At 41.0% G+C, this 16,050-nt stretch overlaps 1 protein-coding gene across 5 annotated transcripts in view; it reads left to right on the forward strand.

The window, feature by feature from the left end:
* Nucleotides 1–6,972: 6,972 nt before the first annotated feature.
* ebf1a (EBF transcription factor 1a) overlaps nucleotides 6,973–16,050 on the forward strand; it is a 74,735-nt gene continuing 65,657 nt past the window's right edge. For all 5 annotated transcript variants that reach the window (XM_055034254.1, XM_055034255.1, XM_055034256.1 and 2 more), the window contains exons 1-5: nucleotides 6,973–8,708; nucleotides 9,703–9,859; nucleotides 11,134–11,197; nucleotides 11,880–11,935; nucleotides 14,788–14,861. In XM_055034254.1, coding sequence (XP_054890229.1) covers nucleotides 8,575–8,708; nucleotides 9,703–9,859; nucleotides 11,134–11,197; nucleotides 11,880–11,935; nucleotides 14,788–14,861 — 485 coding nt within the window. In that variant the 5' untranslated portion in view covers nucleotides 6,973–8,574. The remainder of the gene's footprint in view (nucleotides 8,709–9,702; nucleotides 9,860–11,133; nucleotides 11,198–11,879; nucleotides 11,936–14,787; nucleotides 14,862–16,050) is intronic.

Genomic DNA, 16,050 nt, shown 5'->3' on the forward strand with positions numbered 1-16,050 from the left:
ACCAATCAGTGCACTTTGAACTGTTAATTGTTAAACATTTACCAGCATCAGATATTTCCAGTTTCATATATACATGGCATCAAATCACGTTTATGAGAAATGCCGTTTGTTCTGCCCGTTCTGTCGTAAAAAGAGCTTTGAGGGAAACAGCAAATAGGGCAGTGACATTATAGAGCAGACATCACACTCCCTCTATCAATATGAAAACTGGGCTCAGACATGGTTCCTCAAATATCCCGTGAGAGGAAGCTCTCCCACCACAACACAATAGTAGCCTTGATGATCTAACTGCAGCACTTTGGCCTTTAAAGAAATGAAAGCACTCAAATGTTTCAGGGTCTGTCACTGCTGACGACTTTTTTCAGTAACACTCTTTGAGTGACCTCAAATTTTTGGTTGTTGATATTTTATCAGAGGTCGCCAGCTTAGGTCGGAGTTCATTGAGTCATTGCAGTGTGAGTGTGTGAGCCGTGACCAAGACAGCCTAGTTATGTCGACTCTTTGCCATGAACAGTGCAGATGTCAGTCATGAGTGACTTTTGCCACAGCAAATACAGAGTTTGTCAAGATACAAAGCAGATGTCAGGTCTCTTTTTTTTTTCTTCTAAAATACCACAATACATCTAAAAGTTCGTTGTTTGTTCACCCACCTTGCCTGATGGTGTTGTTCAGATGTAGATGGAGCTAAATGCAGGGAGGCCCTTGAAAAACAAAAAGGAAAAGAAACACAAACACAAAAAATACTTTTGTGCTAAAATGGCCCAGAAAAAGTCCAGACCTAAATCCAAGAGAGCATTTGTGGGAGACATGATCCATCTAATTCAACAGAGCTTGAATTATTTTGTCAAGAAGAACCAAAGTCTCAGACTGCAGATGTGCTCACTGGTAAACATCATGCCTTTTTAAATATGTTTCTCGGTTCTCCTGGCATTTAGTTTTGGTGCCGATAAGAATGGAAAAACTTGTGGCAAAGGCTCTAAACGTTGAGGATAGAGGTCTCTGAGCTGCAGAGAAAAGTAGCTCCACAAAGTACTCACCCAAGACAGCTGCATGAAAGTGGCTCAATTTTCTGATCTTACCTGGGTGTCGGTGTTTTCCCATAAAATCCCGACAAAACACATAGAAGTTTTTGGCCTGGGTTGGTCTTCATAGGCCTGAAATGATGCTTAAAGTAAGTCGCCGACCATCTGACAAGGAGATGCTGAAGATTGAGAGCAGGAGTAACAGAGAAGGAAGCTCAAACTGCTGGATGACGTCTGAGACGTCACTGCTCTTCAAGCTGGAGTTGAGGATTCATTGTCAGTGGGAGACAGGCAGAGTGAAAGATTTAAATAACTTTCGCAGCTAGTTGTGATCCTGGATATGTCGTCCAACTAGAGCATCCTCACACACTTCAATTGACACATCAGGATTTTTTTTTTTAATCTATATTATTCTTGTTCTGAGTTTCCCAAGCTTTATTAACATAAACTACATTTATTCATGGCAGCCTTCAAAACATTGCAGCAATATAGTTTCCTTTCCACATTTCTAGCTTTCCAACTACATATATATACACATCTATCCTATGTAGTTTAAACCTTAGTTCTAAACATCATTATGATATCTTGTTTTCTCTTACGAAATAGAAAATTGCTCAAATTTGAATCTTTCATTTTACAGATGTCATAAGTTTGGAGAAGTGGAGCTAATTTGTGATTTTTAAGCCTCCTTCCTAAGTACACAGGGACTTTTTGCTATGGATGAACACAGCAAAACGTTACACTAATATGTGTGTTTGTTGTTCTGAAATAAAATCAGATCTAGATGGTGAGAAATTCCTGATTAGGCGGTCACATTGACACGACCTGCTCCGACTTTCCACCTCACATGGAAGGAAAGCCCAAACAGACAACCTCGCACCTGCAACCTTCATTTTTTTAAAATGACTCTGTGGGTCAGGAGGTTGTGGTGAACGCACTCCTCACTTCCTCATCTATAAACAGAAAGGCCTTGTGATCTAACCCCTTTAAGGCCAGATGACAAAAAAAAGGAGCTAATTCTGACTCCCCTTGGCCTTTTCATGTTTAACGGCTCACCCTTGACATATTAATGGGGAAATATCCCTGCCTTTATTCCTCCAGCCTTCTTGTGACTATGCAGTAAGTTAACATAAATAAATATGGCGAAACATCTTGTTCAATGATGTGGAGTTTTTTGTTTGTTTTTTTTTTCTAATTTTTAAGTAATAAAAAAAAGGATCATCTTAAGATGTGTGTTCATATTCAGGAACATTTGGCAGATGAAAGTGTTATTTTCTCAAAACAGTTACTGATAATGTTGCTTAAATTGTATTCAATCACACTGTAAAGACCCTGTGGATGGTTTTTCCTTAGCGTAACAACAAAAGTCACTCACTTCTCTCACAGCTGTTGTTGCTGTCTGATGTCGGTTAAGTGATGAACATCAGAGCTGAAAAAATGTACAGACAGCAATTTGGGGGGGGAAAAAAAGTCCATGATGGTTTTTTTTTTGTTTGTTTGTTTTTAAAGAGACAAAATGTGAAAAGTTCCAGGAGTATTTATATATAATTGTTGTAAGGTACTGAGACAGCTGTACAGATAAAAACCTGATTAATCTCTTTAATTAAAAATGTTTAGCGTTTAGTGCAGCATGGAGAAAATTTCAACCAAACAAAAAATATTAAACTGATATTTTCTTTTTCTCTTGCTACTTCAGCAGAATCTTTTTTTTTTTCTTTTTGTTGTTTTTGGCATGAAAAGGCTTTAAAAAATATGATTCAGTTATATTGTATTGAATATAAATAAGTCAGTGACACAAGAATAAACTTTGGTTAGATTGTCTAAAAAAATTGCCTGATATTCAGGGTCAAGCTTGAAATAACTGATTTTCATGAAAGCCTGACAAAATAATGTGGTATTCAGATATATGTCTGAGAACAGGAATTAATTCTTCATCTTAAATATCATAGAGAAGATGAGGTCTGGGTTAGCGCAGAGTCTCACAAATGGTGCCCTTTCAATCCCTTTGACTGAAACTCGTGTTTTAGTCATTATGAAAACCAATTCACAATGAACAGTCCTTCTGTCCCTGCGATCAAGGAAAACGCAGCGTTTTTGCTCAGACACAGGAAGGCGACTCATAAAGAAGACGGGGATTCATTCACAGCACAAATACCAAAACCAAGTCAGCCTGAAACTTTCTGGCAAGTTCCTTTGATTCTCAAAGTCTGGCCTCTTCTTTATAATTCACCATTTCATAATGTTTAAATCAATTCACAATATATACTTTGTCTTACAAAATTATCAAAAAAGATAACAACAACAAAAACAACATAGTATTTTATTTATTCATTTTTTTCTGGCATAACTTAAAGAACCACTGGTTCCATTGTAGAAGTGTCTGTTCAAAAAGAATTATTCCAGAAATCCTGACTCGTGCTTGCATCTCTTTGGCTTTTGAGCCAAGGTTTCTCTCCCGTCGGAGTTAAACCTCTGCTGCCTCTTTCTCATTCGACAGGCACGCACTTTCACATCGACACAACCGCCAGTTATAGGACCTGAGAGAACATTTTACTGTACTCTGCTTTTTATGTCTGCACATAAAGCCAGACACTGGGATCGTCTCTTGTTTTGAAAATCCGCCAGTTTTGCACACTTTCTTCCTTGTTTCTGAATGTCTGATTTGAATTATTTTGGATCTATTTAAGTCGAGTTAAAAGCTACTACAGACTTCTTTCTGAACACCCCGACAGCTCTTTTTTAATCTTATCATGGTGTTCCCTCTCAATTCAACAGTCAGCAGATTAAATCTTGAAAGTTTAATTAAGGCAAACCTAAATCAAAATGCTGTTTTTGTCATGTGTACGTGATGTGTTGAGCCTACGTGCAATTTAGGCAGATTAAAAGGAAAGATATGTGCATTTGTCCTAATTTAATCACCTGTCATTTCTTCAGATTAGGCTGATGTTGATTAAAGTGTCTTTGTTTTTGTCAGTCAATTGATTCACATGTGTAAAGTTCTGCCTCTAGCTTTGTAGAGTTTAATTTTCTGATTGACGTCTGGAGCACAAGCACATTGAAACTGATGTTTGTGAGCAAACAGCCCAGCTTGTTGCCAACAGGACCAGTTCTGTTATCGTTCTGTAATAAACCCACATGAACCCAAACTGACCTTGTGAGCTGGTCATTACAATTTAACCCGGAAGTCTCACTCTGAGCAGGTGAAGGCTTTCTGCACGCCCCGCACGCCTGTCTTTAACCGATTATGCTTTTTTTTTTTTTCTTTTTTTTTTGTTAACAACGCGAGTTGTTGTAATTCCCAGTTTTACCCACGAGGTGGAAGCATCGCATTGGTTGCTGGTGAGTTGGCGCGCTCGACCTGAAGGAAAGGTTGAAAACTTCACCTTGTTTTGGTGAGTTCTGCTTGTAAAATGACTCGGTTTTTTGGGGTTTTTTTTCCCTGCTTATATTTCTGACATTTCTCTTAGATATTTAGGTTCTATTGAAGTATATCTATATATACTATATATACTATCTATATATACTATATATACTATCTATATATATATATATATATATATATATATATATATATATTATATATATATATATATATATTTTTTTTTTTTTTTTTTTTTTTTTTTCTCACATCCTTTCTGCCTAATGTAGTTAAACATAAACACTTGATATCGTCCACTATTTTATGTAGTCACTTAGGGAGCATACTGTTCGACATAAGGACGGTGCTTGACTGTTGTTTTTTTCTTAATCAATTACTATTTTCCGAGGTTTCAATTCGGTCAGAGCATAATATCAACCGAGGCAACTTGATTTACAACGTCATCTGGCTGTACAGAAGGAAGAAGGGGGAAATGGGGGGGGGCTGAAGCTCGCAATCCTTTTCTCATAAATTGCTGTAAACACGTTCAAGTTTTTAACGCTCTTTAAAAAAAATAAAATTAAAAAAAAAACGCTGCGTTCCATTTACGCACAGGCGCGCGAGCGCATGGTTAAAATGGTGCGCACATATCTGCGTGGAGCTAATGACCAGATCCATATTCTGCGAGGCTCGCGAGCGGCTTGCCGTGCAGTGAGCGGATCGCCGCATTAACGTGGCTGAAACGTCGGGCCCGGCTTCTGACCTCTCCGCTTTTGGACACCGAGGCGGCGATGTTTGGACTAACGGTGTCCGTGTCGATGTGCGTGTGTGTTGATGTTGGGGGATCTAAATATAAATACCCCCACCTCTTACCCCCCCAGAGGCCTGCAGTGTCCATGTCGACCCAGGCGGACAGATCCTGGCGAAGGCCGGGGCCCCAATCAAACAAATGTGCTGAAGGATGGCTCTGGACTTGTGCAGCATGTGTGTGTGTGTGTGTGTGTGTGTGTGTGTGTGTGTGTGTGTGTGTGTGTGTGTGTGTGTGTGTGTGTGTGTGTGTGTGTGTGTGTGTGCGAGAGAGACATTTTATCCCCCCGTTGCTTTTATTTATCACTATTTATTGTATCGTGTAATGGCAGGGTGCTCACATTTCTCCTCCCACAGCAGGAGACATAAATAAACAGCTCCAGACGAGACAATGATGGGATGATTGCCGGGGTTTGGTGTCTAACCTTGACCGTTTATGGCGTTTATTTGTCGGACTCCGCAGAGAATATTGCGGAGTCTGGAGAAAGGCGCAACGTCGCCGCGCTGGAGTTGCGAGCGCGTCATTTTTTAAAGCGAAAAATCAATTTGATTTCATTTGAACTTTTTTTTTTCATCTTCTTAGTCTGTTATCGCCAGCGTGAATGCTGCCTGCCAGGAGTTTGCCTTTAGATTTCCATCTGATGCAACAGAAACTGACCTCATTGTTTTGATTATTTTGATCTCTTCACATTCAACCCAATTCAGCTGATGCAGAACTTCCGGAATATTTCATTTGATAATTTAGAAACGACTTTAATGGGCTAATAAAACAAAACTGATGACACTGTATGAATGGTGACGTTTTCATATGGCTGGATTTTACTCTGACTTTTTGTGCAGGATATCCATCAGTCTAGCAACTAAATCATACCTAAATAAACCCCAAGCTAACCACTAAAATGATAATGAAACTAGTTAAAGCCTTATAGGCTATATAATGGTCATGCCGTGCTGTGAAGAAACAAAGCCGGTTAGAGTTATTTACTTATTTATATTAGTAAATAATTCATAACCAGGGCTAATTTATTCAAAACAACTGTCTCAGGGTTAAGAAGCCCAAACTGCTAATTTTGTCGATCTTGCTAGCTACTTTGGACCTAGCATTAGCTGTGCTGCTAAACTGACCAATGCTAACGAAAGAGTCTCAAAACTTTTCCCGTCACTAAACTGCATTGTAGTTTGTGAATGTATTGCTGACATCCGCAGCTAGAATATCCCATTATTTCATCCATGACTGCCTCAGAGTCCGGAAGTTCAGCTTTACGTTAGCATTAGCACTGCTGCTAAACTTAGCTAAAAACGTGAGCCGCTGCTCCAACACAGACGTTTCATGAACCACCAGGGCTTTTATTATTAGTTCTTGATGTTCATTATGTTGACATTGGTTCCTAATGACACTCATAGAAGTGCTTCAGCCTCAGTGGACACAACATAAAAAACCGTGGACCGTATTGTGTAGCTAAACTGAGCAAAAAATATTTGTGCAGAATTTACCACAACAAAAAGTTTCAACCATTATTCAGAATTACATTTACAAGCAAAATTTTTAATAATTAATTAAAATTTTAATAATAAGAAAAATCATTTTTACAGTGCAACAGCGAGAAATGACGACAGAGAACACACTCTGTCTGCAATCTGATTTTTACTGTGGAGGGAAAAAAAAGATGTCAACCACTAGTTTTACGCTTCTATGAGCATGCAAATATAGTTATTTTTTGGGGGGGTGGGGATTTTGTTCAGCACTTATTTTTTGAACACGGCCTAGCACAGTTTAGCGGGTAATCCTCGTATTTATTCTGGATTTATAGCATGCAGTCCCTCAAGAATTGAAGTGCATCTAGTAAGAGCTCATTTCAAACCAACCGAAGGGAGAAAACAACTAAACTGTGCGCAGCGTTTGGCACGACGGAAACTCTCTTAAGCTCCCTAATCTGCCAGAGTTGACAACTTGGACTGCTCAGCACAGCTTGCTGAAGCTCTAGTGGCAAAATCCAACACTGAGTTTGAAATGTTTCTGGTTTTTTCGCAAAGAACAAGCATGCATGATGTCAGCTTCTCGTCCTGCTCTGATCTGGTGTAACCCGCCACTGAATCTGGGCGCAAGTCTCTCGTTAACGCATGCGCTTCCCTCTCCGTAGAAAACAACGAGAGAGGGGACTTTTTTTTAATTACTTTTTTTTTCTAATACTCAGTTAAACATCTGTCCAATTATTATTATCTTTTGTCTATCCCTATGTGAGCTGAAGTGAAATCGCGGCAGAAAAAAGATGTTCCAACAAGCTCCCCGGGTCTTCTCCTTGCTTCAGACTCAGCGTGGGAGCTGCAGGGAGTAAATTGATGTCCTCCCCGCGAGTTGGCGTTTGATTTTTGTCGTGAACAGCCACATTAATTGCAAAGCGCAGAGGTGCACTCAAAAACACCGCATGCATGCGCACCCGCCAAGGCGCACGCACTAGCCGCGGGAGGGGCGTGCGCGGACGGCGTCGAGATTTAAGTGGCTGGGGCGGGACGTCGCGCCGGAGCGAGGCGGGGACAGGGCGCGCTCCGGTCGGGTTGGTGGACAGCTGATTGTCCGTGTCATTTGCTGGAGCTCGGGAGGGAGAGAGGCGTTCCCAGAGACCACGCCTCCTTCGCCTTACTATAGTTTCTCCTGTCTGGCATCCCAGAGATGGTCCGAAGTGATTCCTCAGGGGAAGCGAAAAGAGCGCAAAAATCACCCCGGCAGGAGCGGGCGCAGCCGAGCGGCGGATATACCCAGGACTGCCTCCTTAATTGCACTAATCTTCCGTTTTATCCATCTGAGCCGGAAGGAGGACTTTTGCTTTGAAAGCGACGGAGCAAAGAGAGAGAAACCTTGTTTCATCGTTCATCTTTGGCCTGTCTGTTGCAAAAACTGACACTTTTTGCTTGTTTCTTCCTCCTTTTTTTTTGTTTGCTTTGTTTTTGTTTTTATCAGCTGTACCTTGATCCGAGGAGGAGAGGCGGCTGGGAGGGGGGGACCGTCGCCGGCTCAGCGCGCACTCTCATCCTGCGCTTCCCCCCTTTCATCGCTCTCACGTCGCTCCTCTTCACAGCTGCTGCCTCCCGTTCTTCCCCGACATGAGGAGCAGCTAACCCTGGATGCTGACAGCTCCCCTTTTTTCTTCCCCACATGTCGCGTCTTTTGTTTACTTTGAGTGGAACGCGCGCCTCTAAACACCGAGTGGAACAGACCCACGCCACTTTGCTCCTGTGACAGCGCTATCAAAGGGAGACGCCGAGAGGCGAGGAGGGGAGGCAGAGAAGAGAGGGAAAAGGAGGATAGAGACAGAGGGGAGAGAGAGAGCGACAAAGAGAGAGAGAGAGAGCGCGAGAAAGAGAGAGAGAGCGAGAAGGTGCGTTTTGATGTTTGGCATCCACGAGAGCATCCAGAGGAGTGGGAGTAGTATGAAAGAGGAGCCCATGGTGGCCGGGATGAACGCGGTTCGGACATGGATGCAGGGCGCCGGAGTGCTGGACGCCAACACAGCCGCCCAGAGGTGAGCCCGAGGCGGACGAGGCGCCGCGCCGCGTTCCGTCGCGCTGGCACCACGGCGGGTGGAGAGAAAAGCGCGTTGTGATACGCGGCGTTTAAAGACGGAGCGGCGGATTCACTTGGGGGCAGAACGCGTCCCCAGAGGACGCAGTGGTGGGATACCCTCAGGTCCCGCTGGCATCTCAAGTTTTTTTTTTTTTTTTTTTTTTTTTTTTGTTGTTTTTTTGTTTATTTTTTTTCTACCTCGGATCCAACTTGTTTCAGACGCATTTCAGAACTGTTTGACAGACTTTCCGACGCGAGGCGTTTAAATGCGGCTTTGGTCCCAAAGTTTTTAGTGTAATCAAAAAAGGAAGAAAGTAAGAAAGAAAGAAAGAAAGAAAGAAAGTAAGAAAGAAAGAAAGAAAGAAAGAAAGAAAGAAAGAAAGAAAGAAAGAAAGAAAGAAAGAAAGAAAGAAAGAAAGAAGAAGTCAGCTGTGGCTTCTCAGTTCGCAGTGATTTACTTATTTACTTATTTATTTTTGCGTTGAGATGCAGCAGCTTTCCTCGCGGGTTTTTCTAAGTTTGCACGCATCGCGAGAATACTATATTTTTGTTTGTTCTCAATCAAAGCCTCGAAGTTTCTCGCGCTTATTTGCAACAGGCCCACATCTGTCTTGTCCAAATTAAGACAATCATAGCACTCGGTGTATTTAACAATTTTTTTCCTCTCTCTTTTTTTTTTTTTTTTTTGCTTGCATTCAAATTTAACATCTCAATTGAATTGTTCGATTTTAATGAACTGATTAAACTAAATTGTGCACTCGTCACCTAATAACTGGAAGTTTGGATACAGACACGGGGGCAAGCAAGTGAATCAGTTAGCGTGATGATTTTCTTTTGAATGTTTTTTTGTTGTTGTTGTTGTTGTTGTACTTTTATTGGACGCATTACTTTTCTCTCTCGTCCGTGTAGCTTTGTGTTATTTTTATTTTTGCTTATTTTGCTTGTGTCCGCAGCGGAGTGGGTCTCGCTCGGGCGCACTTCGAGAAGCAGCCGCCCTCCAACCTCCGCAAGTCCAACTTCTTCCACTTCGTCCTGGCTCTGTACGACAGACAGGGTCAGCCGGTGGAAATAGAGCGGACCACATTTGTCGACTTCGTGGAGAAAGAAAAGGTGAGTTCAGATTTTTTTTTAAATTCTCCCACTCATTAAAAAAAAAAGAGCTTGATTGAAACATAATTGATAACGGACGGAGCGCTGAGGAAATGAACCGAGCGGAACAAGGAAGGACGCGCGCGCGTCTGAGCCACGGATTCCTGACACGCTGTAAATAAAGCTGTTTAGTCAAAGTGATAAATTACCAGACGTGCGTGAACAAAGTCACACAGCAGGGGTCATTTCTCCATTGAAGGTTTCCCTGTTGGGATTTTTAAGTTGTGGCTCACGAGAGCGCCACAGATCTGTTATTGCAGCTGATTGTGGTTTGATAAAATTTGAAGCAATTCATCGTTGTATTTATTTATTTATTTATTTATTTATTTATTTATTTATTGTCCAGGTTGGTGCTCAGTTTCCGCTTCTTGTGGATTCATTTTTTTGTTTGTTTGTTTTCCTCTTACAGCCTGAAGCGTTTTCCAAACTTCAGTGTTTAATCAGTAAATCATCACAATTAGTTTTTAATTGGTGCGTCTGCTACGGGTTTCACCCCGATCACACAATATGTTATTATTATTATTATTATTATTATTATTATTATTATTATTATTATTATTATTATTATTATTATTATTAATTAGCAGGTATTATTAGTGTATTTATGTTATTAATAAGGTCCAAATCTCCTGCTCGTTTAGAGTGACTTTACGGTTACGCCGCGGCCCATGGAGAATAGAGAATAATGTAAATTCTGATTCAAGCACATTTTGAAAAGGAAGAAGGAAAGAAAAAGAAAGAAAGAAAGAAAGAAAGAAAGAAAGAAAGAAAGAAAGAAAGAAAAAAGAAAAAGAAAGAAAGACAGATCACACTTTGGAGCTTTTATAAAAGTTATATCTAAATATATTTTTTCTTTTATTCAAAACACAAAACAACAAAAGAATCGAGCTGTTTTATTTTTTATGTTATATAAACAAACAAATCTGCATGCATTATTAACTTTCCGCCAAAAATCCTATGCTAAACCCGTTTATTTATTTAATTATATGTTTAGTTTTGTTGTTGTTGTTGTTTTTCCAAATCTTGTCAGTGTTTGTTTTTTGGGGAAACGAACTGATTTGATTCTGATCAGAATTTGAGCCTCGCCATTTTTTTTTAAATCTAAAAATAATATCAGGCGGTGCTCCTGCTGTAAGGGTCCCAGGAGGAAGAGGAGGAGGAGGAGGAGGAAGAGGAGGAGGAGGAGAGGGTTTTGCTCTGACCGCCTCTCTCTGTGTTCGCTTCTGTTTTTATAGGAAACGACGGGGGAAAAGACCAACAATGGCATTCATTATAGGCTTCAGCTCCTCTACAGTAACGGTGAGGGTTTTTTTTTTTTTTGTTTGTTGTATCTATATATATATATATATATATATATATATATATATATATATTATATATATATATATATATATATATATATATATAGATATATATATATATATATATATATATATATATATATATATATATATATATATATATATAGATATAGATATAGATATTGAAAGACAGAGAGAGAGAGAGAAGTAAGAAAATCAAAACACAAACTCGTGAAACATTGACAATAAATGTTTTATTTACATTTGTATGTTTTGTGTGGTAAGACTTTTATTTATTTACCTTCATTAATAAATATATTGCTTCCTAATTGTTCATCTATTTAACTCAAATAAAAACGTGCTCTCTATTAATTATGTTGTGTTGCTGTAATAAAATAACAAGCAGGGGTAAAGAAATTATTTAAAAAATAGACAACCCCAAATAATTTTGATTATAACTTTTCTGCTACGGTTATTTTGTATTGTATTTAGAAAATTAACCGTTTGGCTTCAGCCAAACTCGCTGTTCTGAAACTCGAACTGAAAGTTATGAACATCAGTTGGGAGTGTTTTTTTGTTTTGTTTTGTTTTTTTGAAAGAGCAAAGGAAACAGAATGACTATGTCTGAATGGGTCTAACTTTTCCCCATTTAAATCTTTTCTCTCTCTTTCTCTCTGAAGGAATCCGGACAGAGCAGGACTTATATGTTCGGCTCATTGACTCCATGACGAAACAGGTAGGAAGGAAATCCTGCGTCAGGCTTTAGGAAAGAAAGATAAAAAAAAAAAGAAAAAAGCAAAAAAAAAAAAAAAACAACAACAATATAAACAAAATCTATTCTATATGTCCTGCTGATCTGGATGTTTACCTCCCCCTGCCCACACACACACACGCACACACCCACACACACAAACACACACACACACACAAACACACACACACACACACACGCAAACACACACACTTGCCCTGCCTTGCTGCAAAACCTGTGTCTGAGACCCTTAACTTCAGTACAGCCCAGCCGGCTTGATAAACGACCTGTCTTACCTGTGGAACACATTTACAGAGGCCCAGAAAAAGTAGAGGACATGTGTCCTCACACTCCTCTCCACAACAGCCTGCAGGCGAGGATGGTGTGCATGTGCTTATTTTTTAGGAGGTGGTTTATGTATATAAATGTGTGTGCATGCGCGTGTGCGTGCGTGAATATCTGTGCGAGGCGCAGGCATGGTTGTGTGTCAGTGTTGGAGAGAGACAGTGATGCATGCCAGCTCACTCTTTGAGGACCTTGACCCTCATTTCCTCAATGTGAAACAGAACAAACTATCCTGGAGTGTGTTGTTGCGGCCAATGCAATCACACACACACACACACAAAACAAAAAAAAACCAGAATGGTTCACATGTTAGCTGGCGCACTCTGAGGGAATTCTTCGTGGGGCTGAATTAGACGGCGAGGAGTAAAGTAAAGCCCCCTCAACACTGTTTTCATATCAGGTCTTTTGTTTTGCCAATTCCGCCTCTAGTGCCATTAGGCTCGAAGAGAGTTTGTCTTAGAATGAAAAGAGTAGGAGGAGATGATGTGTGTGCATGCATGTTTATCAGCCCTGGTGTGTGTGTGTGTGTGTGTGCATTGGTGGGTGTGGGGGGGGGGTAGTCGTAGGGGTGATCAAGCCCTAGAGAGCATGTTGAGTGGGGTTGGTGGGGTAACCAGACTAGATTTTTGGACGGCGTTCTGCATGGACCAGATGGTGCACTATACTCCAGTCTGGCAGTCCAACTGCTCACTGTACACTGCAAACACACATACGTGCAAGTACCAACACATCGGCAGCACACACACAAGCACACGCGCACACACACACACGCGTACGTGTGCATACAAACAATTTTCCCTCTTACCGTCTCTGTCGGAACACAGCGTTCCTGTTCGGGAGGACTGGATTCCCACGACACATGCGTTTGCCAGATAGACAAACATTTCTACCAAAATGAAAGACACACACATCCCTCTGTTTTTTATTTGGCTTGAAGTCCTGGTTGACTTTTCATCAGCATGCAAAAAAAAAAAAACTCATGAATTCACAATGATCGTTTCTTTTTTTTTTATCACATTCTGTCTTTGCTGTTTAGACAAAGATTATGGTTGGTCCGGTCGCCTTACAGTGTGAATGACCTATTTGCTCTACAAAGAGGAAGAGAAAGGGATATTTTCTTCCATAGTTGCTTTATTAAATTAAAGCTGAGATGGAATGCATCTGGTTCAAGAAAGGAGGCAGACAAGATGTGAAACTTTCAAAGAAAAAGAGATAACATGGGAGGAAATGGAAACGCATGGAGGGAAGCAGGGAACCGACACTGATAGAATAACAATAATACATTAATAAAGGGAAAACTATTCAATCGCACATTTGGCTTCCAATATAAATATACCTACATGGCCATTGGAAACCCTCGTAAAGACAAAATGTATATTAATATTCTACTACAGTAACATAATCTCACACTTAAAATAGAAAAATTAGCATCTTAACCTGAAACAATAATCGTGTCATTAGTGGTGCATCTGCTCATGACGCTTTTCTGAACACAGTTTTCCCAGTAGGACAGTCCCAAATTTCCTCCTCTCACACATGCAGAGAGAGAAGATCTTTGACTTGTTCTCTCTTCACAAATTTTCTAGATCATGTAGGTCTGGGTTCTGAGACGGTCATGAAAGACGTCTGATTTTGTGTCTGGTGAAGCATTTCTGTGTTGATCTGGCCGAATGTCCTGGATCATTCAACTTGCCGAAATAATCAATAATGACCCATTTTCAGTTTTTTTTTTTTTGGGTCTTTTTGACACAAGTCAACAGATTCTTACTTAAAATGCACTCGTATTTTAAATGTTTCATAATCGAATGCCCTCTAAAAAGGCTAACAAGAAACACATCCACCACATTACAGTATAATCGCTTGTAACAGTGCGCATTTGGGGCTTTTCTACTTGCTTATCCTTCTTTTAATGCCAAACTCTCCAAGACGAAACGTCTTTGACCAAATCACACATTTCCAGTTACATTTGCAGCTTCCATTTATATTTGTGATGGTAGGACTAAGGATTGCTCTTGTATAGTTGTCGACATACCAAGTCATCCCATTTTCACAGGCTCGTGGTTCTGAGTGACGTCAGGTCAGACGTGGCAAAACTGAAAGATTATTTAATATTTCAATTTCAATGTATCATTGGGATGTACAAATAACCATTTATAAATATTGTAAATTTATTTCAAAGGAATTGTTTAATTGCCACTGATAATTCTGCTAAGATCATGATTTGTTATCTTATTTAATAAACACGTCCAATTCAAAGGCTGGATTTCTCAAAATCTTTCAGTGTGAGATTGTGCTACTGCAATAAAAAGAATAATTCATTTTAGGGGTTTTTACGCATCTCGGCAAAGATGCCCTTAGATTTGTCCACAGATATTAATCAATGCAACTGATTGATAAACAAATAATGAGCTATGCGGATCTTGCATCCAATATCCACAAAAGTAGGAACTGCAATTTTTTTATTTTGTAATTGTTCCTCTTCTCTCCTTTAGGCGATTGTCTACGAGGGTCAGGATAAAAATCCAGAAATGTGCCGGGTCCTGTTAACCCACGAGATCATGTGCAGGTAAGCCAAACTGAAACCGAGCTCTTTACTGGCATCGCCTCACAACTGAGAGAGAAAAAAAAAAAAGATGACACAAAGCACATGGCTAAATTATGATAGAAATCTTATCATTTGCCTCAAAGTGGGTTGGAGAGAGCTGGGCCCTGGCCTATTTCTGTTTTGCGCGTGCATGCATGTGTGTGGATCCCTCTCATGTTCAGCTAATTAGGACAAGGAAAAGCTCATTACTCAAACCCATCCTCCTCGGGCCCCCGCGTAACACTCGGCAGTTTGCCTCGTCCTGACACCGAGATATGTGCAGACTCAGATTCTGCCGCTGTGCATTCACGCTCGAAAAGTGGTGAGCGCCGCCGATTGAAAAGCGTCACGCAAAAAGCCCCAAAACGAGCGTCCGGCCCGGAAGAGGGAGCGTCTGGTGGCGGAGCGTGTAGCGGCTTCCACGAGGCAATTTGGACCACTTGTTTTCATATGCTGCAGGAAACAGTGGAGATCAGAAATCTGATCTGGCTCTCCAAGCCTGTGGTCCTGAGGGACTGGAGAAAGCATGGAAGGGGGAGCGAGGTGTGGAGGGGGGGGAGGGTCAGCCTCTCAGTTGTCTTCCTCCATCTCCTCCCACACACTCCTCCGAGTGGAAGCACACATGTAGTTAGGCGCAGGTAGACACAGACATGCAGACACTCAGACACAGAGGAATAAAGGTAGACGTGGTGATACTTTTTCTTTCAGGGATGGGGTGGGGGGTTTGACGTTACACTGTTACACTGTGCTGCAGTCAAATGATTCTGAGAGGACTCGTCACATCAGTATGCAGCCCCCTTTTTACCCAGCATGCACTGCTCCCCAGGTCCAGTGGGACCACTCTGTGACCCACTTCTGAGGGAGAGAGAAAGAGCACAAAATGAGAGAGAGAAAGAGAGGGGCGGGATAGAGGGAGGGCGACGAGAGCCGAGGAAAAATAGAGAACATAAGATGCCTGGTTGTGTGATGTCTGACAGAAATGGAGCTAACCTGAGCCCTGGAGGCTAATTCAAGTTTGTATCTAGCCCAACTGCAGCTCACTCCCCCTAAACTTCGCCAAAAATCACTCCGCTGATCCACACAACGAGCCCTGGTCTTACCGCGAAATCCACATCTCATCTCCTTTTTTGAACTCCCCCAAAAGCAGTCTCACGCCCTCTTACTCCCCATT

Source organism: Poeciliopsis prolifica, unplaced genomic scaffold, assembly GCF_027474105.1.
Source record: "Poeciliopsis prolifica strain line A6 unplaced genomic scaffold, Auburn_PproV2 SCAFFOLD009, whole genome shotgun sequence".
Classification (NCBI taxonomy): domain Eukaryota; kingdom Metazoa; phylum Chordata; class Actinopteri; order Cyprinodontiformes; family Poeciliidae; genus Poeciliopsis; species Poeciliopsis prolifica.